The sequence below is a fragment of the Cyphellophora europaea genome (genome assembly GCF_000365145.1).
Source record: "Cyphellophora europaea CBS 101466 unplaced genomic scaffold supercont1.8, whole genome shotgun sequence".
NCBI lineage: Eukaryota > Fungi > Ascomycota > Eurotiomycetes > Chaetothyriales > Cyphellophoraceae > Cyphellophora > Cyphellophora europaea.
The window spans coordinates 1,551,426-1,576,243 of NW_008481814.1; the positions used below are offsets into that span (position 1 = coordinate 1,551,426).

The following is a 24,818-nucleotide window of genomic DNA, read 5'->3' on the forward strand; positions in this document are numbered from 1 at the left end:
AGGTGAGAGACAGGTCGGCGGCGAGGCGCAGGTGAAGTAGGAGGCGCAGAAGAATATGAGACTTGACATATGAAGAGGAAGAATCGTAGCAACCCAGCCACCAGCCGTTGATCTTCTCATCGAGAGCCGCGGCTCAGGTTTCGGCGAGTTAGTCCGCATGAGGCAACACGCCCTAGCCCTAACCCTAACTGAGCTACGCAATGCGTCTCCATCTGTGCTGCATGCCATTCACTGCCACGACTAGGCGCATACAATAGATCTACACCCACGTGCGACCCGGAGGCTTTGACGCCGCTCTGGTAATATACACTGCTTGAAGCTACATCGGAGATAATTCAAGTCTTTGGACCCATAAGAAAAGCCTAAGCTATCCGTTATCCATACTATTCGTCTACTACGTTCAGCGGTCCCATTGAACCCACCCCTTCGACAATCTGGCTTCACTTGCCTGACCACGAACGTCGCATTGGTGTGCACAGAACACAGGGCCTTCAACGAGTCTCTGTCGTCCCTAAGAACCCTGTCACTGAACCTGTGCCAGCTGGGTACGAAGACATGAGCATGATTTCCGACCCTCGATGACCTCGTACCAAGATGATGGCGGAAACGTGCTGCCAGACGATGATAGTGAAGCGGAAGATGCAGCGATTCTGCGACGTCCAACTACGCTTCAAGAACCAACAGACGAGGCGACAATTACCCACGCGGATGATCCCGATATCCTCCCGGACCTCGACGTCGACGATGTGAACGGCGTTCCTGGCTCGGTGGTGCACACTGAAGCTGAGATCGCGCAGGAGCACAATACACACCTCGACGATGAGCCAAATCCAAGTCTTGACGAATCTGCCTCAAATCCAGATGATACGCCCTCCGTCCAGGGTTCCGTGCTATCGTCTCCATCCCGTTCACTTACGAGCCCCGCTCGCAGAGGCAGTCCTTCCTCTCCTCATCGTCCCTTCGATCGCCGTTTCCAGTCTCGGCTGAGCAGTAGCTCCCTGTTGACGCCTAGGACAGGATCGCCGGCTTTCTTGACTGCACATTCGCGTCATTCGTCGGTAGGAAGCATTGCACTACCACCTCCCTCAGAGCCCGACGAGAACGCGGCACCGTGGGATGTTATCCGTTGGAGCAAGCTTCGAAAGCTCAGTGGCCAGGCCTTCTCGGAAGTCGGAAAGAGAAATTTCGGTTTTCCGACATGCATGGCTGTAACAGACAGCATGGTCGTTGGCACTTCGCGCGGCATGATCTTGGTCTTTGATCATCAACAAAACAACAAAGCTGTCATAGGTGCCGGCACAAAAGCTGTCGAATGTGGTGCGGTGACATCGTTAGCAATCTCTGCCGATCATACAACGGTCGCCGCAGGGCATGCGACGGGCCATCTCTTTACGTGGGAGATAGCTCGCCCGGCTCGACCATTTCTGCACATTCCTCCCATTGATGCATCACAGCCGCAAGCGCGAAGAGGCGATGGGCATGTTGAGGGCAGTGCTGTAATCCATGCAGGTTTTCTCGGCTACAGACGCACTGCTCTCGTTTCTGCAGACGACAAGGGCATGGCATTCTCGCACCTGGCTACCCGTGGAATGGGTGCGGTAGGACGGACAATGAAGACAACGAGGATACTAGGCCGCTACACTGAAGTCGTAACTCGCGCAGCAAAACCACTTAAGAAGAGCTCGGTCCTTGCTTTCTCGCCTCTACCGTTGGGCAACGTGGAGCAGAAGACTGATGGTCTTGGCCTGGTCGCAATGTTGACTCCCTACCTTCTAGTCATTGTTTCCACTACTCCTGTCGCTCAAACGCAGCACAAGGCCGCCAGACCGAAGGAAGTTGCTGCTCATAGTGCAATGACCGCCGCTCTCGCCTGGTTCCCAGCAATTAAGCTCAAGGGCGCTGAGTCATCTGTGTCTAACAACAAGCTCGCCTATGCGTGGTCAAACGTACTCACGATACTGGAAGTTCATGAAGTGCCTCCTGATGAAGCTGCGGAGAAGGATAAGCCACCTGAGCTCCAGTTCCTACCACGAAGTCGCTACAAAGCCGAAGAAGCTATTGTTGCCCTCCAGTGGCTTAGTCGATCCGTCTTGGCTGCTCTCACCATCACACAACAGCTCCTGATCATTGAGGATAGCTCCATGAATGTTGGGGACTCATTCGACTTACTTCCCAAGAATCTGTATCATGCCGACCTTTATTCCCATCAGCTACAGGCTGTAATTGAGAGTCATGATGAGGCCGACACTTCGCTGCATGGCGTTGTAGCCGACGCGTTCCACATGAGTGTACGAGCATACAAAGGCAGGCTCTTCCTCCTCGGATACAATGAAATATGGTGGGGAAGCTTGACCAATTGGGCAGATCGACTCCTGGCTTTGATGAACGTGGGTGACTTTATCGGTGCGATCCGCCTCGCGACCAGATATTATTCTGGCCTGGGGGAAAAGCTAACCATAGGTCTTCCTGAGGATGAAGAGACTCGGAAGACAACGGTTGGTGAGAGGCTGTTCGAGATGATGACAGCGTCTCTGAAGTATGCATTCGGGAAGAACCAGCAAGCCGGCAATGAGCCCATCGAGGAATCTCAAATGGCAGAACTTGCAGAAGCTGCCATTTCAGCATGTCTGATCACGGACGACCAGGACTTCCTATTCGACACCGTCTTCCCTTGGTATGACGACCATGGCCAGGCACCGCTTTTCATGGACGTTCTCGAGCCACACATTCTGAGTGGCGCAGTGACCGAGATACCGCCTCCGCCTCTCAAAGTTCTGATCGACTACTTCTCTACAACTCACGCGCCATCAAAGCTCGAGGAAATCATATGTTTCCTCGACACCAGTTCCATGGACATCGATCAAGTCACCAATCTCTGCAAGAAGTACAATCTCTACGACGCTTACATCTATGTCTGGAATAATGCTTTGGCAGATTTCACAACGCCTCTTAATGAGCTGCTCCAAATGGCGCCCGCGAAGAACGCTGTAAACGGACATGCAGATTACGATGTAACGCGCAGAGACAACGCCCAAAAGATTTTCCCGTACATCTCCTTCATCCTCACCGGTAGGACGTACCCGACAGCGACACCAATGACTGATGCGCTGTCCACGTCAGCGAAAGCGCAGATATACGATTTCTTCTTCACGGCTGTCCCTCGACGCTCAAGCCCCAATGCCCGGCGAGATCGATCTGCTTCCAACGGCACGATGCCTTACTCTACATTGACTCAAATTCTCAAATTCGACACGCCGAGCTTCATGAGCGCCCTCAACGAGGCGTTTGAGGACAGCTTCCTCAACTCAGGAGAGGAAGAGGCTGCCAACGGCGATGCAGCACATACAGTCACCCTTCAAAAGACAACGTACAACCGCCAATTCATTGTCTTGGTTATGCTAGAAGTTATGTCGTCGGGTTTCGATGCTGAGGATACTATCTATCTGGATATGTTTGTTGCACGGAACCTCCCCAAGTATCCTCAGTACATGCTGCTATCAGGGACGGCGCTTCAGGACATCTTCACTCGACTTTGCCGCTACCCGGAGCCTGAGATGAGAGAAGATTGCCAGCTTAGCGTGGAATACCTCTTATCTGTCTACCATCCTTCCAACGCTCAGTCTTTGGTGCCATCGTTACATGAGGCTGGTTTTCATCGAGTCCTGAAATCTGTGTATCGACAGGAGCAGCAGTACGCGGATGCTGTGCGCATGTATCTGCTTGACGAAGATGACCAAGATGGGATCTTCGCTGTGTTGACTGAATTTTTGGCCCCCGGCTCATCAGTTCCAGAGCGGCAGCAGAACAGTATCCGTAGTTTTGTCCGGGAACATGCCTTCGAAATCGCCAGGTTGGATGTGCATCGGACGGCAAGCACCATGGACCAAGTCGCACCACAGCTTCATGAGCATTTCCTTCGGATCATGGAAGACGATGACTTTGGTCAATTTCAATACTTGAATACCCTGTTCGAGTCCGTGGATGTTGCGGGTGACCTGCGCCCAAAACGCGAAGCCTCTCTTCTCGAGGCCTACATCCGTCTGATGTGTCAGTATCAGCCCGAGGATGTTTCGGATTTTGTGGAGACACTCCGAGAAGGCGATTTGCGCCTCGAGGAAGTTATCCCTGCAATGGAGCAGACTAGGGTTGTCGATGCCGCCGTCGTGCTCGAGGCTCGCTCCGGACGGGTCCAGGGCTCGATGAAACGACTAACAGCACATCTTGCGTCTCTCGGAAGCGCTTTGCTTGGGCTCTTGGGCAACCGGGAAGTGTCTGATATGGATCAGGACCACACGATTGATGAAGTGATGACGTTGATTGAGAAATATGGCAAAGTTGGTACTTGGCTGTGCCAGTGGCAGAGCCGCATCTATCAGAAATCACGAGTAGTGACCAATTCTCCGCGTCGATCAAGCATCATACAGCAACCTCTGGCATTCGATGAGGCCCTGTGGGTGGAACTCATCGAGGTCGTGGTCGGTATCGCACGTGAGGTGTCCATCGATCCTGGAAAACAGAAGAGTCGGGACGGTGACGACGTGACGATGACCCTGCGCCAGATAATCCAACAGGTCTTTACAGCCTTGCTTACTGCAACAACGGCAGGCCGAGACAGTGCAGGAGGGGCCAACGACCTCTCCTTCCTCCGCATTTTACGCACTTTCCTTACGAATGCAGCAAAGACCACTCCGTCGCTGTCGGAGCTGCGTCATGTCATCAGCTCGATATTCGCCGCTTATGCCCACGAGCGGTCGCTACTGTCGTTGTCGAATGCAATGCTCGACAAGGACGTCTTTGTCAATTTGCACGACGTCCACCAGCTGCGACAGAAGGGGTGGCGACCTCGCGGGCAGGTGTGCGAGGTCTGCCGGCGTCGAGTGTGGGGCCCTGGCCTCGGCAGTGCTGTCTGGGATGCATGGCAGAAGAAAGAGGAGCAGAGGACCTTGCAGAAAGCGTGCCACTACAGTCAACCAGACGATGCTCGAGCCAAGGGCAAAGCAGCGGCCGAAGCTACGACCGACGAAGATGACGAGGACACAACAGGACAGTCTGCCCAGAAAGCATTGGGACCTATTGTAGCTTTCTCATGCCGGCATTTGTATCATCACGGGTGTTTGACCTCGAACGAAAACGCACAGGACGCTGGACAGCTCGGAGTGGGCGGAGATGTACAGCTAGCGTGCCCGGCATGCACAGCGAAACGGGCATAGGCGTATGGTCATAGTACTGTGCAGTAGTGAAAGCGTCCCTAGCGAATCTAATCAATAGACTGACAGCCGGGTCATACGAGCCGCTGGGTCACAGTGACAGATACACGTGCTCTCCTGGTCTCTCGGGCCTCATGGTGGCACCCAAAGCGGACTAGCGCCGAAGCCCCTTTCTTTGCTTTCACAACGGCGAACATGGCACCCAAGGCTTTCTTTCAACCTCGTATCCCGGCTCATCAATTTAATTGGGCAGCAGCATTGCCCTTTCATCTCAATGCGATTGTACTCTGACAGTCATGCTTGGTACGACGCGGCCGTGCATTGCTGCTAGGGGCGCGAGACGCGTTTCAGTCGAATGGAATGTGGCGTGGGCCCTTTGACCTCGCCCCATCCTCATCCGCCCAGAAGGCTATGCCACCGTCAACTATGCCCGGCCCTTTCCCAGGCTCTTCAACAGTAAAGCCAAAGCAGAGCCTCTTCTCTTGTGGGTGTCATGAAGTCTCGGAACCGTCGTGTCAGGCATTTATCAAGCCATGCGTTGAAATGCGGTACGTACAACGGCATCTCGAGCTGGTAACGTGGTCGTCATCCTGTCAACTAAGACTCCATCCCTCGAGCCATACTCGCTATCGCCGAGATTCAAGGCTCATCTGCCCAGTGTCCGATGACTCGTTTCATCCGACGCCCTTACATATGGCAGCAGGTCTAGAGTCCAGCTCCCTTGAATCGCGCCGCATCATTGGTTCCACCCTGCTTGGAACAATCCACCCCCTTTCTCACTGCCTGGTGGCGCAAGTACAATAGAGTACAAAATGCTCGTCCCAGCGACAAAGCACGAGACAAAAAAAGGTCCCTTGTTTTTCAGTGCTTTGGCGTGATCAACGCAGTCTGCTGATCAGCCGTCCATTCCTTTGGCAGTCAGACGCTCGTTCCTCGATATAGTCATTCGTTTGCCTTTCACTTCTTCACACACGCCTGTCGCACAATGCTGCCGTTAACATCAGTGTTATGCTTAGGCCTGGTATCCTTGAGCCGAGCAGGATACATACTCCAAGATGACTACAGCCCAACGAACTTCTTTTCGCAATTCGATTTCTTCACGGTGCGTTGTCTATTCGATCCCCTTCCTTCTCCCATGCCCTGCTAATGGCTCTATAGGCCGACGATCCAACACACGGCTACGTGAACTACGTCGATCAAGCCACTGCAACAGCCAACGGTTTGATCAACACCAACAATGGGACCGTTTACATGGCTGCCGATAGCACCAACTTCGCATCAGGTCGCGGCCGCAACTCGGTGCGCATCACTTCTCGTAAGGCCTACAACACAGGTCTCATCATACTCGACCTGGAACACATGCCTGGCGGCGCCTGCGGCGAGTGGCCAGCTTTTTGGACCGTAGGGCCGAACTGGCCCAACTCCGGCGAGATCGACATTATCGAGGGCGTCAACTCGCAGTCTTCCAACGCCATGGCGCTGCACACGTCTTCCGGATGCTCCATCTCAGCGGGAGGCGGCAACGGTAGCGGCTGGGGCAATGTCGGAGCACAAAATGCCATGAGCGGCACCATCGTTACCCCAAATTGCGACGTCGCTGCCCAAGGGCAAGCCGCCAACGCCGGCTGCAGCATCAAGTCGTCCGACACATCCACCTATGGCTCCGGATTCAACGCCGCTGGCGGCGGCATCTATGCCACCGAATGGACGAGCTCCACCATCAAGATCTGGGCTTTCACGCGGGGAAACATTCCAGCCGACATCGCCAGTGGCAATCCCATACCGGCGAATTGGGGCACGCCCTTGGCCGTCTTTGGCGCGCCGTGCCAGATTGGAAACTATATCAAGGACCAGAACATCGTCTTTGATATTACTTTCTGCGGCGACTGGGCAGGGAATGTGTGGAACACCGATAGCACCTGCAGCGCCCTCGGCAACAGCTGCCAGGCATATGTGCAAAGTAACCCGGCGGCATTCAAGAACAGTTACTGGTCCATCAACTCGCTGCGTGTGTACAGCCAGCAGGGTGGCGCAGGACCAAGCGCTAGCGGCTATCCAGGGTGGCAGCCGCAACCTACAAATGTGCCGCAGGGTCACGGTCAAGGGCAGGGCGGAGCCCCCCCCGTTGGACCCGGCCAAGGGCAAGCTGGAGGGCAGCAGGGTCAAGGTGGTTGGGGCCAGCAATCTTGGCCCCAGGGGTCTGGACGGCCGGGCTCTGATCAGCAATGGGGACCGCCGCAGTCTCCAAACCCTGGTAACGCGAACGTCAAATTCAGTCAATACCAGGGCCAGAGCCGGCCACAAAGCCGCCCCAATGGTAACAACTACGCAGCCGCCCCCAATCAGAACCAGAAATGGGGCGGCCAAGGCAACTACTACTTTCCCCGACCCGTGACTCCTCGCTCAACAGTCGAAGCTCCAGAGGAGGAAGTCTTCGAGCGCGCCGTGTCTCGGGACGCCCCATCATCGCCGCTCAACAATGTGGTGGAGGAAGCGGCGCCCGCAGAACTTGCCGAGCGTGAAGCAGCCCGCGGCTACGCACCCTACGTCGGCGCCAACGGTAACATCTACCAGGGTCAAAGTCGTGGCCAACGTCCACAAAACCAGGCTCAAGGTCAAGGCCGCCGTCCGCAGAACCAGGGTCAAGTTCAGGGCCAACGTCCGCAAAAGCAACCTCCCAAGCAGACAGCGCCGGCAGTCAAGCCCAACGCTGCAGTCAATGTCAACAATGCCAACAACGGCAACGCTCGCCCCACAGTCACAGTGACCACAACCATCACTTCTGGAGTAGTGACTAGTACGTTGAAGCGCGGCATCAGCACGACCAGCAAACCGGCGGCGGCGGCGGCAGCTAAAGCAACAACGCCACCGAACGCTAATGCGAACGTCAAGGCTGCTCAGCAAATCCAGGCCCAACCCCACCGTCAGGCCCCGCAGCAACAGACTCAGAACCAGGACCAGAACAAGCCCGCCGCGGCCGCCCAACCGCAACAGAAGCAGCAGCAGGCGCAGCAACCTCAGCAACCCCAGCCGACGCCAACAGTCACGGTGACGAAGACACTCCTGGAAAAGCAAGCCGCACAGCCTTCTGCGCCGCCAGCGACCGCTCCGGGCACAGGCGCTGGATCTGGAGGAAGGAGACCGAGGCGAGCCGCGACCGTGGATGAGGAGTCACAGTCACAGCAGTCACAGAAGCAGCAGGAAGAGGAAGAGGAAGCGGAAGTCATGGTGGAGAAACGCCTGCCGGCTCAAGCACGGGCAGCAGTGGTGGTGGTGGTAGAGGAGGAGGAAGAAGGAGGAGGAGGAGAGGCGAAGCATAAGCATATGGGGAGGCATCAGCAGAAGAGGCGCTTACGGTGATGATCATCGGATGTGGTGGTTGTCGTCGCTGGCGACGATGACTTTGATTTTGCAAGGACCGGGGGGGTAGATGGTGTCAGGGATTGTTTCTAGGCGGGTCGCGACCTGGACGGCTTGATTTGGGCGACAATCGGTTTTCGAGGGATGGAAGAGAGGGTGGTCCGTCTCATGTGACTTGACGATGTTATGAAATAGACAAAAGGCAGCAGGCAGCAGCAACAACAAGCGAATTTGATCCATCCATGCAAAGAAAAGCAACGGGCAAAGCAAAGGCGCAATCCCTGGCGGAAGAGACCTGGATAATGTACCCTGGCCAGGCGTATAGAACAGAACAGGGGGGCTATAGCCAGAAGGAAACTATTTGCTTCTCGAATAGGAATACGCGCTTTGAGCTGTAGCTACGATCTGCGACGCTTCGATCACATCGCATTCGTATATTCCCACATCATCTGATTGAGCTGTGTTGTGGGTAAGCGTGTGGACAGGTAGTTTTATGTGGTGGTGGGGTTCAGACAAGGCCATGCGCCGCATGGTGGCCTCTTTCTGCTTGGAGGGTTGTGCTTGGGATTTGGGGATGTGGTTGTTCGGCAGCTGCACCCGCTGCCACCTCCCAGTTTGGTGCTCGTGCCGATGCCTGCTGACCTACTGGCCTACTGACCTACCCTGGTTACCTTGGTACCTACCTGCCAGCTGCTTGCCCTAGGGGAGAAGATGACTTGCTGGGACTGCGCGGTGAGCACATGCTGTCTCGTACTCTATAAGCCCATCGTGAAAGTAGCGAGAGGGTGTCTACTCCCTAAGCTGCTGCTTGCCGGTGCTGTGGCTGTGGCTGTAGCTGTGGCTTGCCCCCCCTTTGCAGGCAGTGAATGAAGTTTCTTGAGCTGCGGGGCAGCCATCCACCGATTGTGAGGGGCTGCTCCCATGACAGTGACCCCCGGAGAGATCGAGAGTGCCAAAGATCAATTACTAGGTGATTTGGAAGAAATGTTCTGTATAAGTAGTATATCCGACAAAGTCATAGAACCGTCGGCCGGGGACGCCGATATAGAATGCTGTTTTTCAAGCCAACGCTTTCCCCCCCTCTATCGCGGAACTTTTTTACTTGTGCTCCCAGAACAGATCAACCTCCTTGCCCTGCAACCAATCCGCCATGGCGGCATACATATCATACCAGCCCTTGTTGTTCGCATTCGGTAGGCCTTGCAGAATCTTGTGTCCCAGCGTCGCCTGCGCCGCGCCCAAATACTGATAGCCCTCGGTATACTTCTGGAGCTCCTCCTTGGGGAAATCCGGCACGGTCTTGCCGTCGACGGGGACGACCTTGTCCTTCTCGTAGAAGAGCTTGACGAACTGGGCCTTCCACTCGCCGTCCTCGATCTTGCAGAAGAAGATGAAGCGGCAGTCGCACTCGACGTCGACGGGGATGCCCTTGAGGAGCACGCGCTGCGTGATGGTGGCCTTCATCTTGCCGATGCCGCGCTGCTTGGCCAGGTTGACGTTGGCGAGCGTGCCGTTCTCCCGGTGCATGATGAAGTCGCCGTTGGCGCGCCCTTTGATCGAGACGTCGATGAAGTCTTGGATGGAGAGACCGCCGGACCAGGCTGGAGTAGACTGTCAGTATGTGTGGGCGTCAAATGGGCAGTAGAGGCAAATAAAACGTACTGGTCCAGACATAAGCGCCCTCCTTGGTGAACAAAGAGCGGTAGTTCTGCCACTCCGAGGCATCGCGGTAGACGGGCCAGCCTTTGCAGAGCTCGGTGATGCAGTATCGTGCGAGGATCTCTTCGGTAGAGCCGTTGATGTGCGAGGTGACGACGGGCTCCGACTCCTCGGGTGGGACGTTGTAGAGCTTAGACATTTTGGAAGATTGTGAGTTTGGTTCGTAGAGTAAAGTCTTGGATGGTAGTAGGGTCTTGAGTCGCAGGCGATGCAGAGGCCAGTACAGGGAAAGTAGAGGTTCAACAACAGCCGAGCAAGGGAAAAGAGCACCTTCTACTTATATTCCCTACATCAGCAGAGACCAGACAAGCAGAACACCCAACAAACGACTGCCGTTACACGTCTCCGAAAACCCCAAGCCGTGACGTGCGCGGCAGAACCGTACGGCAGCGTGTCTCGGGATCTGAGCAGAGTCTGGCACTGCAGAACCGACTGTCTTCCCCACAATGCTCACATTGGCAGTGTAAGCTCGGGTCTACAACCGCCATTGAGAGTCCTAGAACGCCCCTCCCATGGGGAAGAAGCTTCCGCGCGCGTGCTCATGATGGGGGAGCCAGGAGGGCCTGCAGGGAACCAGTGACCATAGCAACTCAGCACCCTAGGGCTTCCCCGACGTTGCCCCTCGTTGGAGGTGGGGGTAGACCGGATGAGGTCTTTTCCGCTCGCTTCAAACAAGACGCCGAGAGCGAGACTGGAGCAAGCACACCAGTACTCCGTATATTTCTACTCCAGACGACATTGAACTCCATGTCAATCTGTCTAATCTACAACTAGCATACAGATGTATCATACAACGCACAACCATAATGCAGTCCCAAGACAACCGCTCCTCTGTGGTCCTCAGCCCCGCCAGCAGAAACGCCCGAAGCACTCGACACACATTGACGGCATCCGATTCGAGTTGCTGCTCTTCGAATAGATGGCACATGCAATACACACCGGCCACTGATCCAGGCCCTTCATCGTAGCCACAAGATTGCCGTTCTCGATCAGTTGGTTGATCATGGTACTGTCGAACTGCAGCTGCCAATCCGGAGCATTGGTCCCGAGGATGTGTGCTGAATTCGGTATGTAGATGATCAACGCCTTGTCCGGGTCGTCACAGCCGAAAAACTTGGGTGATTTGATCGATCCTTCGTCTGCGAGACTGCTGGGCTTTGGGGTGGTAGGCATCCGCCAAACCCCCAGCTGTTGCGCTCGAAGGTAGGTATTATAGAGGGAGGAACCATCCGGTAAGAAGTCTTGTGCACTTGTTGAGAAGTCTAGAGCAATGATCACCGAAATATTGCGTGCATCAACAAGCAGCGGCCACAAGGGCAAAGATTCGCCACCTTGGCTACCATCTACCAAAGACAAGCTGCCCATGTTCGTAGTCGATGCAAACGGCCCGGGGATGATTGCATACTCATCTCTGGGAGACAGGCCATGTACCATCCCCGTCATCCCGATGATGTCGTTGTACAGATTTCCAAGCTGGCCCATGAATCTGTTCGAGGCTGGTATGGCAGAACAGTAATCGTTGAATCGACCAGTGGACGCAGCGACGAGGAAACCCAGGCTGTCAAACCCCTGAATACAAGTGTTGGGAGAGAGTGCAAATCCAGCCATTGTTTCAGATCCCATGAAGGCTGTTTTACTGAAGCTTCTGATGCCAGAGTCCCACGAGCCGAATTCGAAAGGATGAAATTCATATTGAGGTGAACGCAGGTCGGCATGTATGCATCCACTGATGTTCTTCCTTGGATCAACATTGAGAGCGGTGATGACGGGAAATGGGCCGCGGTGATCCAGGAATGCACTTGAGTTGGCGATACCAGAGAGCGTCTGATGTGATTCATCACCTTTCAGCACATGGGATGCGATGACCCTACCCAGCGTGTCGACCAGGGTAGGTGTATAGCCAGCAGTTGATTTGGCAACCAGATCCAAGTTGAAAGCCGCGTACATGGCTGGTAGCCTATGCTGCATTGTGGGAATGAATGAAGGGTCATCAAACCCGGCCATCCACAAGTCCGACAGCAGTGAACCAATGGTGGAATCCTCGTTGCCGGCCAACGCAGCCACAAGCCACGCACCAGTCGAGGTTCCACTGTGGTAAGTGACTGCCTGGTAGAGACCACTGATGTTGCTGCCCTTGTCGCTGACAGTCTTGTCGCGGGCATCCATGGCTTGGATGGCACCAGCACCATTCAGCATCGAGCCGATACCTCCTCCGCTTGAGGCCAGACCTAGAGCAGGAAATTCGATGTTGGCCAGGTCGAAGGGCTCCTCAAGGTGGTCGCTTAACAGGTGGAAGTAATCCATCAACGCCTTGTTGGCAACGATCGATCTCGAGCGTCGATACTCCTCCTCTGGAGCCGATAAGCCATTAGCTTCTCTGGATAGACCTGATGCAGGACATGTGGCAGGAGTCGGTGCGTACGGCGTCAGCCTGAGAAGTGATGGAAGCGAGTATGTTCGCGCAGTGAAAAGGAGAGCGCATACGATGAGGCTACAAAACATGTTGGACATATTCGTCCGTGGCGAGACGTGTAGTGAGCGGACAGAGGAGATAAGTCCAAAAAGTTGCAGAGGCAGGAAGTGAGAAGAGGTAAAGAGCAGACATGTCGACAAAATCTGCATCAGGTTATAGGGGTAATGCCTCTGCTCTGTTGCACCTGCCGAGGGCACTTTTACTCACCGTGCAGGAGCACTTCCTGCACACCTCTGCAGCCAGAGATGGCAAGAATGAACCACGTTGTGTGTTGTCATCGCGGCTCCCTGAGAACCCCAGAACCCAGTCGATCATCCCAACATGGCGCATCCCTCCACCTCGCCCCTTCGCCGTACACCATCGGCTCGCCGTTTGTCGACAATCCTCCATCTCGGACACAACCCGTGCCACACCGTTCGTTACATACACAGTTTCCACTCCTCTCTCTAGATCTCTGGTATGGGATCCCTGGGCCCCTGTTCGGGCTGCTTCCGGGGATTCGTGGCACACTGAATGTTCGTCTGCCACCACAGTTGCAGCCACCACAGCCACTGCTACCACTGCTGGCTGATGACAACGAGGATGAGGATGACGAGTAGCTCAGGCCCGGACAGGGACTCAGACTTCCATCGCTCCGGTTGTCTGGCCAATGGACATGCCTGCCACGACCCTGTAATGGAGAAGTTTCACCCGTTGCGCTCACGACCGGTCCCTGATGCTGCTGATCAAGTCGAGGATCGAATTGCCCGTAGAGCAGTGCTGCTTCATCGTCAGGGCAGTACTGAGCGGGCATGTGTGATTGTCTGCGTCTCAGTCGTGGCATGCATGGTGGTGATGTCGGGTGGTTGACATCCGGAGGAGTACCATGCCCGCCACAGGTCTGGCAGCAGCTGTCGCATCGTCCTCGAATGGGGAAGATGTGTGGACCTCCATCGTCTTCGATGGACCATATTGGAGGATTCCGGGCATGAATTCGACCAGGTGAAGAGCGGATGAAGTAGTTGCGGCGGTTTCTGCTGGGGCCGCGCCGCATGGCGTATGTCCAGTTTGGGTTGAGATGGGTGAAGCCATTCGGGTTGTATTGGATTTGATAGAGTGGGAAGAGGGACATGCTGCGCCTGCCGCTGGCTCGGGTGCTAGTGCTCGTGGAGAAGGGTCGGAGCCGTATATCGACGCTAGTGCCGCTGAGACCATGCAAGGGTGCCGTGACTGTCTCTCTGGGGGGTGAGTCGTCACTGCTGCTAGGACTGGTCCAGTCGTTGTTGCCCCAAAAGCGATGGAGCGATCGCATATTCAACAGTGCCGTCACGGAAGGATCTTTAGATTACGCCTCGAGTGTACAGCTGCGTTTGAGACTCCTCCGAAGAAGGCTTCCGTTTGAGAGTCTGTATGTGAATCCCTAAAATACCGCCGTAGCATGCGAACGGGGGACAACAGAGGAAAGAAAGTCAGAGACACCAGCCATAACCAACGATGGATGCTTTACCTCTCCCAAACAAACAGCAACCGGCTTCCTCTCCCCTCCCCTCCACTCCCCTTGTGCCGCCAAACACCAAGTAGATCATATGCAGGTACACAATGACCCTGCTTGATCAAACATGCATGATCACAACGTGGGCGCATCGTCAGCCTGCCTTTGTCGTTGTCGAGCAAGGTGCAGGTGCAGCAAGCAGCACACCCCGCCAAAGGTACCCCTGGGCACATGTACCATCGCCTGCCATTCCGCTCTTCACAGGGAGCGTCAGACGATCTTCCAATACTACATGCATCTCAATTGAGAAGGGCCGGGCCGACAACGACGACCAGGCGCCAGAACCTGACATGCACCATGCACCATGCACCATGCACCAAAACTTCTACATGGCAACGCAACCACGCGCCCCGCCCACACAGACGTCGTTTGTCGATGAGAGACGCGGGGCGGCACGCGTACGACTGACTGTGCATGACTTTTTGATTCGATGCATCTCAGCAGACCCAGGGAGGGGGGGGGCGAATCATCTGGGTTGGGCGCGGTCATGTGAGCCTGAGCCTGAGCCGGAGCAGAGTAGAGCCGTCACTTTGGCTGGTTTGTCTGGCCGGTTTCCCCTACTGCTCAAACGCCGCGCGCGCGCAACATGGGGGAGTCTGTAGCATGATAATGTGATGGTCGCTGTTTGATTGCGAGCAAATGGTGATTCAAGGTGAAAACACTGTATGCTGTCATCGACTATGACACGAGGGAGTGCTGCCTCTTTTTGTGGGTGTCATTGCCAAACGAGGGTGGGAGGTAAAAGGATGTAGTCAGTCGGACGGTTTGCGTGGTCAGGAGGTCGGTGGCCGGAGACTCTTCGGCAAAAGATATTCAGGCAGCGAACTCTTCTTTATTGAAGCTGCAACGAAAGCCAGCGTTTGCTGGTGTTATTACAAAAGCGCCCACTGCGCTCTAATGCTGAGTAGCACGTTCCTTTCCGGTTACAGCCTGTAGCCCGACCTTTTTCAGCTCGTGCGTTGTGTATCTTTTCCCCGCTGCTGCCCTTAAGTCCCAGCCACTTGTTCGTCGTTAACCCAGACTGATGCCGCTGTTGCAGCATCTCGATCAGGCCTGTTGTCCTCCACATAAGTGAAATCAGAGAGCATGCTAGCATTCGTGGTAGTATTGCAGTCTGCTTGCCCATGCAAGGCGGGGTCCTAGTCGCAGCATATCGATAGGCGTGGCCGTAGACACGTGGCTGCTCTGAACGAGGAGCAAGGTGCCTTGCATCCGCCAGCAAAGTCCTCTAAGCTTTAGTGCGGAATGAAGATCCTTTTGCCGCAATCCTTGCGCAGACCAGTAAACATCCAGTAAGGAAGATTGTGATACCGCTGAACAACTGGACGCCCAGAAAGCTTCCGGTGCTCTTGTAGATTGCACCCGACACAGGTGTGCCACACAGCAGACCGAATGCGCTAAAGAAGAAGCATTGACCCATGCGTGTTCCCAGAGTCCGTGGATCAGGAGTCAAGGTGACGACAGCAACTGGTGGCATGCTGACGAATCCGCCGCTAAAGAATCCGTACAGGATTGCAAAGACAATGATGCCGGGTAGGTTATGAATGCCGATCCAACAGAAGGCCAGAATTCCCGTGATGGCTGCGCAAGGAGTCAACATGTTCAGAGGGCCAACGCGGTCGGCCAGGAAGTTGGGCAGAATGCGGCCCGGAACCGATGCAGCGTTGAGGATGGGCAGCAGATAGAATGCAAAGTTCTGCGTGGTGAGATTCTCGGCAATGGCGTATGATTGAATGTAAAAGACTGGTCCATAGAACCCAATGAAGCCCAGAAACATGCTGACGCAGAAAAGGACATAAGGAACTTCGGTAAGCGCGGAGAAGTCGACGAGTTTCCGACGCCCTTTGGGCATGACGCGCGGTTTCATGACGAGAACGGAAAACCAGAGAGTCACAAGTGAGATGAAACCGCATGTGCGTGTGGCCCATCCGAAGCCGACGGACTGCTCTAGCCGGCGGAACACAATAGGATAGATGATTCCACCAATAGAGGATCCCGAAGCTGCAACTCCGTTGGCTAGAGCCTTTTTGGTCGTGAAGTACTGCGGGAGGATGGCAACACTAGGGACAAAGACGCAGCCGTTTCCGAGGCCTATCAGAAAGGCTTGGGCGAGCATGACCTGCCAGTAGGTGTGTGTGAGACTGGTCATCATGAACCCAAGGGGAATGAGGACACTGCCGGCGATGATCAACGGGCGAAAGTAGCCTGCATCATATACAGGACCCGTGATGACGCCAACGAGGAGCAAGAGGAAGGCTTGGATAGAGCCGATCCAGGAAATGTTGGATGGTGACTCTGACCAATACGGGTTGTTCTCGTAATACGTTTGGAATACGCCGAATGTATTGACCGTTCCCCTAAAGATGAGAAGACTCAGGAGTCAGTATGTGTTCAGAAAAGGAGTAGAGGTAAGGCATCAGGCCCGATCCTCGCTCATGAGTCCTAATACAGTAATGCAACGGAACTCTCGAACCTTCCCGCAACATCAAGCACAGTGTCACTCACCAGCAATTGAAAAACAGAAAGAATGAGCCCGCCACCTGCAGCCACGCCTGGAACCCGCCATTGGGAGCAGGACCTGGCTCATCGTCGTTCTTGGCCGGAGTCGTTGGCCCTGCTGGAACGTTGGAGAAGCCGGCCTCGGCATCAATGGCCTCCTCGACAGTCGACGTGCTACTATGAACAGGTGTCAGGCGGGCAAAGTCCTTCTCAGGGTCGTGGACAGCGAGATATTGCTGTTGGCGCTGGTGTTGCGGCAGCGGCTGTGGCTTTTCCTCAGTGGAGAGGGCCATCTATGCCGAGGGATAATGATGGGGCTGAGTTGCTATTGGATGGAAGTCATGGTGCTGGAACAAAAGAATGCTGACTATAGTGGTTGATGATATGAAGTCACTGGTACGGAGACGAAAGACGGCAAAGAAGGGCTCCATGCAAGTATATGAAGCGTTTGCTCGAGTCACGGCCAATTTGGGCGTGTCCTTCGCGACTTCGTAAGAGCGAGTTGCTGCACTCGGCGATTTCAAAGCAAAGAGTCAAAGACCCCGTATTCGAGAAGTGTGGGGAAGTGCTATCCGACCCAATAGATGTATTAGAGCCGTACAGCAGCCCCTCCTCGGCTAACCAGCGATGCAGAAGAGTCTACTTGAAAGCGTGGATCTAGGATGCTTGCCGCTTCATGCTAGATTTGACATTTGCTCCAGGCACCACGTGGTCGCCTGTGTTATGCACACGCTAGGTACGTACGGCAGGTCAATTTGATGACAAAGCTAGCAAGTAGACTCCCGACCGACCGCGTGGCTCTGAGTCTTCTTTCGATGCCTGGTGGCCTTTGCCTGTTCTTGTCCACTTCATGCGTATAGTGCGGGAGTGTTGCGTCGCCGCTCGACAGTCTGTCATCTCCACCCCTGAGGTGTCATCACCATGGTGTAGTAGATGCCGGGCGTTTGAGCAGATGTTTCCGACCGGGCGAGATCAGCAAACGACCTCAATACAACCCCGTCATCGACCTGCATGGTGCAGACCTGCAATGCGTGGTAAAAATGTAGATATCTGTAGAGGAATCCCCCCAGATAAAAAGCCAAAAGGACGTGCAAATCGCTGCAAAAGCTGCCGCCCACCGCTGGCGCACCAGCATCTTATGGGCCGACCGGCACAGCTCCAAAAAGAGCCTTGAGGCACAACTCGATGAGAACGTCGTCGCTGACCTTGTCTCGTATCGTGTCCCCAGACGGTGTCATAGTCATTCGCATCAAATGCAGTCGTCAATCGGCGTTGGAAGCGATCCTGTTCTCGCACGAAATGCCTCTTGTTGCGCTCACAGCAGCTCCTCACAGCTCCAGTCCTCGTACCATCCATCGGGCAAATACCGCCTAATGATGAGTGGAATCTTCTTCTGATTCAGCTCCTTGATCGCAATCTGTAGCGGGTCCGTCTCGCCCTCCAAGTCCACCAACACCGGCGCATTCATGCTGATCTGCAACGCCCTCGTCCCCAGCACTCTCGCCCGCTCATACTTGGTCATGTACGGCGTCGTTGCCCTTTTCTCGTCGGGTATCTTCTTGTCGGCCTCGGTTGTCGGACGAGGGTTACCGCCCGCTTGCTGATTCGGGTCACCGATCGTCACCACATTGTCTCCATCTGCGTCCTCGTCGGCGTCCACTTCGACATCGAGTTCGGGCTCAGGTGCTTCGTCGATGAGGTCGTCGTCCTCGGCTTCAAAGACATCCTCCTCGGGAATATCGGCGCCTAAGCTGTAGGAGTCGTGTTAGCTGGACAATGCGCCAGACAAGAGGCAAGGGGAAGTTGCGCAAAAAGTCGTTGTGACTTACCCTCCATCATCGCCGTTGTCGGACATTGCGAACAGAGCCTGTCAGGCTAATTATGAGACGATGAAGTCGTCTCTAAGATCAGGCTGAAAGTGCGACTGCAGCAATCAAAGCGACACTAGGGTAATGGTGGAGGAACGTGTGTTGTTGTCGGGACTGGAACTTTTTTCCAGTTCACTGCAGACGTGAAGCCTGCAGCCTCGTCCCGCTGCCACTCAGCCTTGCCGCATTTGGCAAGTCCAGCCGAGGTTGAAGTACACTGAGGCAGCACTTTCACCCTGCAGGCCGACACCGAGCGAAGCATATCAATACTCGAAGCAGCTTGCATCCGTCAAATTCTATTGTGGTACAGGGCCTCGCCATCTCTAATGCCGTATGTGACTGAGTCCCCCATGCAATCAGATGCTCCACTCAGGCTGCCTTCCCTATGCACCGTAATCCCATGCATTATTTCTTGTCATCCAACTCGTATCAGTACATTGCCGCCTACCGATAACTCTGCCCGGTCGAAGGCGGTACATTCTGTCCAGCTCCTCTCATATCATTTCGCACCTCACTGGCAGCAGCCTCCACTTCCTCGAGCACTTTCTCCCGATTCCACTCGTCTCTAGTCTGCCAGATGACCTCCATGAGCGAACTGTTGACCTGCTCCAACTGCTCCACTGTCAAGTCCATACAGTCTCTCGACAGCTTGTACACAACCCTGTTGAGTTCGTGTTGTGGCGGGCGTACGAAATTCGGTAGCGGCGAAGGATTGAGAAGATCTTGGAGATGTGTACTTGGTCGACGGTTTCGCTCGGATTGCTCAGCCTTCTTCGTCGCACCATCAAAGAGCGGTACAGGGGGTGCTTGCGATCCAGGAGTTCGCGTCTGCTGGGAGGGATTGCTATTTTGCGGCGCGTGCGAGTTTTGAGAATTCGGCAGTTCTGTATCACCAGTTAGACATGGGTCCTCGGGCTCCTCGTGCCTCGTGCGGCGCTTGAACAGTTCGTGGAGCATACCTGGTTGAGTAGCCGGCAAGTCACGCCCGACTGACTCGTCAAAGTTGAACAAATTCGGCCCTGACTCCTGAGTGCTATGCTGCGGTCCAGACGATTTCTTGTCGCCTGGAGTATCAGTGGTACTTGCATCGTTCTGGTAGTCTGCTGCCTGACTACCCCGTTTCATAGACGTGATGCCACCAGTTTGCGAAAGTGGCTCAGACTGACCGAATTCTTCGCGCAGTTGTTGCGAGGGCGCGGTGTACTGGTGGAAAGGCCTTGGCTGAGCTGACGCGCGATTGTCAAATGAGCTCGAAGAATGCGTTCCATCACTCTTCTGGCCCGACGTGGGTACAGAATTTGTGCCGCCCATAGGCGTGTCATCGTCAACATCGCCTCTATGGCCTTCGCTCGAAGTCGTGCCGTTAGTACGCTCACCAGAGTTCCCAGCAGAATCGTTTTTGTGAACGCCATTGGTCAAAACACTGGTCGATGAAGGTCTTGATGGCGTTGTGGGCTGGAAGCGTGACAAGAGGTCCGGACCACGTGTGTCTGTGTTGATGCCAAGCTTGATTGGGCCAATGGACGTATTACCTCCTGAGACGTCCGTCCCTGAATTGTGCGGTACATTGGACACGAAAACCGGGGGAGGCATGTGTTGATTCATAGCATCGGCCTTGGCTTTATCCAGCATCTCTTTTTCTCTCGCAAGTTCACGCTGGTATACTTTTTCACATTCAGCAGCCAGGACGGGTTCGCCTACTTCGATACCGCCAATGTCTACCTCGACGTTGGCAAGCAGCTCATTGGCCTTGAGAAGTCGATCGTCATCTCCGATGGTTTTGGCATCTTTGGCAAGACGCCTGATATCGGCTAAAAAGTCTTTGGGCCGCTTGTAGTATCCATTGCTCAGCCTCTTCTCTATTGTCACTGAATCAAGATTGTAGTAGAATTTGCCAGTCGATTGCTCAACCAGACCCGGGACACCGTGGACGTCTTTACCGATCTCAAATGGTCGGAACGTGGCAGTAGCACGAAACTCGGTTGGCAAGTCCGAAGTGACCGTGCCGGGATCGGCTTCATCATAGAGGTAGCGGATTTGGCTCTCATCGATAACGCCAGTGCGGAACTTTTTATGTCTGGTTCGGATCTGGTCCATGATCGGCTGAAGTCGGATCTTTAGCATATTGAGAGCCTGTCTGTCACGCTTCTTCTGAGCCTTGAGTTCTTCTTTGCTTAAGGGTGTAGGCGCCTTGACGGGCTCGGGTGGCGCTGCGGGCAGCTTCTCAAGTTGGCGCTTCTTGCGATTCTTGTGCTCCGGGAATTCTTCTGGCCGCATGGAGATATACTCCTTGATTGGCTCAAAGAATTTTAAGATCTCATCTAGCTGCGGTTGTTGAAGCAGAAAGCGATTTTTCTGGGAGTAACCAAAGAGCTCCCGTCGCATATCATCGTCAACATCGTCATCGTCATTCTCAACGATGCCGAGTAGCATAATGGGATCCGTAGATTTGATGGAGCGAAGCAGCCCGAGAAACGTCGAAATGATATGCGGCCCAAGTGTACGATACCACTCCTGCACGTTCGGTATGTAGATGACACTAGGCTTGTGAGTTTTGACTTCAGCGAACAAGCGAATAATGGTAGCCTCTGGTCCACTTGTACTGTCGCCATACAGAATCGACAAGTCCAAAGACTGCACATGTACACGTTCAAAATGGCTGAGTATGGCGGCTGCCAGATACTGCTGGCCCATACCAAGCTTGCCATGGAGCAGCAAGCGAGGTCGGAATACTCGTGCAGATTCAAAAGCTTGCTGCATGCGCTCTCGACCGAAGGAGTGCCCATCTGAAGTATCCTCATACTGTGCCTCTTCTAAAGCAGTCAAAGCTTTCTTCTGCGGCATGATTTCGTCGAGTATACGAACAATATTGCCAAGGGGCTGCTGCAGAAGAGGTGCCACAGTGGCTGGAAGTGGAGCGGCTCCAGATGATGCTGAACGTTCGGAGGAAGGCACCATCTTCTTGACAGATATCATGAAATCCTTTGGTGTGACTTCTATAGACGATGGATCGATCAAGAGCTTTTCGTTTGAAGCGTAGATTTGTGGATAGCGTCTCTGCACTGCATTCAAAGCGGCTTCAGTGCACAACGCTCGTAGATCAGCACCACCGTAGCCTTTGGTGACCTTCGCGAGCTCATCCTTGACTTCGGGAGCTAGAGGTGGGTTCCAGCCACGTGTGTGAATGTCGATGATAGCACGCCGCGCCTCCGTGTTCGGTAAGGCGAAATAGAACTCGCGATCGAAACGCCCAGGTCGCCTGAGCGCAGGGTCAATCGAGTCAGGTCGGTTGGTCGCGCCAATGACAATGACTTGGCCTCTACCGTCCATCCCATCCATCAGCGCTAGAAGGGTTGAAACAATAGACGCGTGGATTTGCTCTTGCTTGCTCGATCGCACCGGTGCTAAGCCGTCAATCTCGTCGAAGAAGATAATGCTAGGCTGATTCTTGCGAGCTTCCTCGAACAGGAGCCGGAGCTGACGTTCAGCCTCACCAACCCACTTGCTTAGAGCATCGGCACCCTTGCGCATATAGAAGGTGACTTTCCGGCCCTGGGAGCTGACGCTAGAAGCCAAGGCGCGAGCGAGAAGTGTCTTTCCCGTGCCTGGTGGACCATGGAATAAGACGCCTCGTGGAGGTGTGATTTTGAAACGCATGAAGATCTCAGGATACAACAGAGGCAGCGCGACCATCTCCTTGAGTTGATCGATATGGCCTTGAAGGCCACCAACGCCATCAAAATTGACGTTAGGGTCGACACCCAGAGGGTCTGCATCAGCCAGGGCTTGTTTGTCTTTCACCTTGCCTAGATTTGCGGGAGTCCCAGCGGGTGCCTGATCTGCTCCAGCTTGTGGAAACAGGTTGAAGCCAGAAGGACCGGCAGTAGTAGGCGTCATGCCAACAGCACCTCCGACAGGTTTCGGCTGCTTCATGACTTCGTCGTCGCTGCTGTCGGAGTCCACATCTCCCTGAGCTCGTGGCATCGAAGGACCCCCTAGAACTGGTGCCGGCCCGCCAGCACCACCGAATGGTCCGTATGTGCTGAACAAACTACGTTGCCAGCTACCAGCGCCGGGTTTGCGAGCTCGCTGTGAGGGCGATGGAGCAGCCTCTTCCTCGTCTTCGATGACAGGCAGGGTACGAAGCAAGTCGTAATTCTTTCTCCCACCACGTCGAGTGCCTCTGGGTTCAAATGTTATTTCGTCACGAATTGCTCGCGACTTCTTCCCATCGCGCTTGAGCTCCGCAAGCTCAGCAGCCAGATCTCCATCTTCGTCTGTGACTGGCGATCTTTGACGCGACACAGCCTTACTACGGAGGCGCGTCGACCGACGGCCACCGTTGCTAGAGTCATCGTCATTGCGTTGAATCTCCCTTCGCTGTGAAGGCTCTGACTCTCCGGAGCTTGACACATCCATTTCTCCCTCCTGCGCGTCCTCGGGGTCGAAGTCACTGCTTTCTTCCTGGCCTTTTCGCCTAGTCCTCGAACTGGCACCTGATGCAGCATTGCGACGGTTGCGACGCAAACGTTTCGAGTTCTGAGGCGAGTCTGGCGGCGCGGAATCGGCCTTGCGCTTGTTAGACGATCGAGTAGATCTCCCTCGAGTAAGTGGCATATCGTCATCGTCGTCCTCTTCATCTTCTGCAGGTGGATTGGTTCTCTGCAGAGGATCAGGTGAGTCTGGCTCATCGTCTTCAGCAGCAGCTTGTTGAAGGTCGCTGACCAGTCTCGGAATCGCGATATCGTCGGGATCTCCCTGCGCCCTCGGATCATTTTCAAGGATCTCATGCTGAGACGCTTTGATCTCAAGCTCATCCATCTCCTCTTCTTTGGTCAAGTTCGACTCAGGCTCTTCGTCCTCATCTATCGTACTTTTGGATGGGTACTTCAGGCCTTTCCCGCCTTTAAGGGCTCGGGGAGGGATGCCTTCAGGATCGCGTGAACCTTCCCTGACGACCTCTACGTGGTTGCCAGAGTTTGTCAACGCAATGATCTGGTCGTCTTCGTCGTGAGACAAACGACTACTACGACGAGTAGGCCCGGTAGGTTGGGCGGTGCTGCTAGGTTGCCTGCTGCCAGCTCGTGTAGATCGTGCTTTGCGTGCTTCACCAATCTTGAGCTTAACGATCAGACTCTTACGTGGTGCACGTATTTTTCGAGCTGGGAGGATTTCTTCTTCTGAGGACTCAGAACGAGCAAGTTCGTCCTCTTCGTTGGAGTCACCTTCGTCGTAGGTCTGCGTTCGCTTGGTCGCGCTGCGAATAGGTCGTCCTCTCTCGTTGGTCTCAATTTCTTCGTCGTCTTCGTCTTCGAAAGAGTCTTCGTCGTCAGACACGACGTCTTCACTGTCACTGTCTACGTCGGAACCCTTATATCCACCTCTTCGATGTTTCTTTCGCACGAGCTTCACGGTGCCACGAGCTCGAGTAGGGCGGGACTTTGAGGGGCCAGGCGCATTATCGTCGTAGTCAAAGTCGTCTGAATCCTCAGCCTGTGCGATTTCCTCCAAAGTCTGGTGTTTCTTGCTGCTCCGCATTTGGTCGACACGTTCGCAGGCTACTTGCCTGGAGGAGAAGCTCGTTCCTTCAAACAAAGATTATCTTGTACACAGAGAAATCATTACAGCGACGACTGTTTTTCTTGATATCGCAGTCGGTACGGCTCTCAAGCGGAGTGCTCGCGCGTTGCGCTCAATGACGCTATTTGCAAGGGCCGAGAGATGACTGGGCCCTGGCAGGCTAGTAGCTGACAAAGTGATGCGGCGGAAGTACGAGCGCGTTTAGCCCGTCGCGTGACAACAGACAAAAACGTTGACTGGCGCAGATGTAGTCACCGCCCTTTCAAACAGTACCTGCTGATGCGCTTGACAAAGACGGGAATGAAACGAAGGAGAAAGTCGACTGCGCATCGTCGAGAACTCGTAGGCTACAAGCAGGCCAGCCAGGCGCGCTCGGGTCTTGGCAGTGGAGCCACTTCTCCCTTTCAGCCAATCATAGCTCGTGTCTCAAGGCATGAGATGTGAGTCTGCGCACGCATTCGCGATGAAGCTGGAACTCCAACGGACGACGAGTTCAACATCTCCTCGACATGGCACTTGTGTCGCCTGTGAGTATCGCAAAATACGTAATGAATGTCGAACACAACATCCTGAAGGTCTTG

At 54.6% G+C, this 24,818-nt stretch overlaps 7 protein-coding genes across 7 annotated transcripts; 2 read left to right on the top strand and 5 right to left on the bottom strand.

Annotated features, from left to right (window-relative positions):
* Positions 1–578: 578 nt before the first annotated feature.
* HMPREF1541_08386 (uncharacterized protein) lies at positions 579–5,210 on the top strand (the record flags this gene model as incomplete). Its single annotated transcript, XM_008722705.1, has 1 exon — positions 579–5,210. The coding sequence occupies one exon, from the start codon at positions 579–581 to the stop codon at positions 5,208–5,210; it is 4,632 nt and encodes a 1,543-aa protein (XP_008720927.1).
* A 982-nt stretch (positions 5,211–6,192) lies between these two features.
* On the top strand, positions 6,193–8,567 carry HMPREF1541_08387 (uncharacterized protein; the record flags this gene model as incomplete). The annotated part of the gene is made up of 2 exons (XM_008722706.1): positions 6,193–6,309; positions 6,366–8,567. 2 exons carry the CDS (start codon positions 6,193–6,195, stop codon positions 8,565–8,567), a joined length of 2,319 nt encoding a protein of 772 aa, XP_008720928.1.
* Positions 8,568–9,665: 1,098 nt separating this feature from the next.
* On the bottom strand, positions 9,666–10,425 carry HMPREF1541_08388 (uncharacterized protein; the record flags this gene model as incomplete). The annotated part of the gene is made up of 2 exons (XM_008722707.1): positions 9,666–10,168; positions 10,230–10,425. The coding sequence occupies 2 exons, from the start codon at positions 10,423–10,425 to the stop codon at positions 9,666–9,668; spliced, it is 699 nt and encodes a 232-aa protein (XP_008720929.1).
* A 701-nt stretch (positions 10,426–11,126) lies between these two features.
* On the bottom strand, positions 11,127–12,788 carry HMPREF1541_08389 (uncharacterized protein; the record flags this gene model as incomplete). Its single annotated transcript, XM_008722708.1, has 1 exon — positions 11,127–12,788. The coding sequence occupies one exon, from the start codon at positions 12,786–12,788 to the stop codon at positions 11,127–11,129; it is 1,662 nt and encodes a 553-aa protein (XP_008720930.1).
* Positions 12,789–15,518: 2,730 nt separating this feature from the next.
* Positions 15,519–17,082, bottom strand: HMPREF1541_08390 (uncharacterized protein; the record flags this gene model as incomplete). Its single annotated transcript, XM_008722709.1, has 2 exons — positions 15,519–16,647; positions 16,796–17,082. 2 exons carry the CDS (start codon positions 17,080–17,082, stop codon positions 15,519–15,521), a joined length of 1,416 nt encoding a protein of 471 aa, XP_008720931.1.
* Positions 17,083–18,104: 1,022 nt separating this feature from the next.
* HMPREF1541_08391 (uncharacterized protein) lies at positions 18,105–18,644 on the bottom strand (the record flags this gene model as incomplete). The annotated part of the gene is made up of 2 exons (XM_008722710.1): positions 18,105–18,540; positions 18,619–18,644. The coding sequence occupies 2 exons, from the start codon at positions 18,642–18,644 to the stop codon at positions 18,105–18,107; spliced, it is 462 nt and encodes a 153-aa protein (XP_008720932.1).
* Positions 18,645–19,101: 457 nt separating this feature from the next.
* Positions 19,102–24,195, bottom strand: HMPREF1541_08392 (uncharacterized protein; the record flags this gene model as incomplete). The annotated part of the gene is made up of 1 exon (XM_008722711.1): positions 19,102–24,195. The coding sequence occupies one exon, from the start codon at positions 24,193–24,195 to the stop codon at positions 19,102–19,104; it is 5,094 nt and encodes a 1,697-aa protein (XP_008720933.1).
* Between the last annotated feature and the right edge of the window lie 623 nt (positions 24,196–24,818).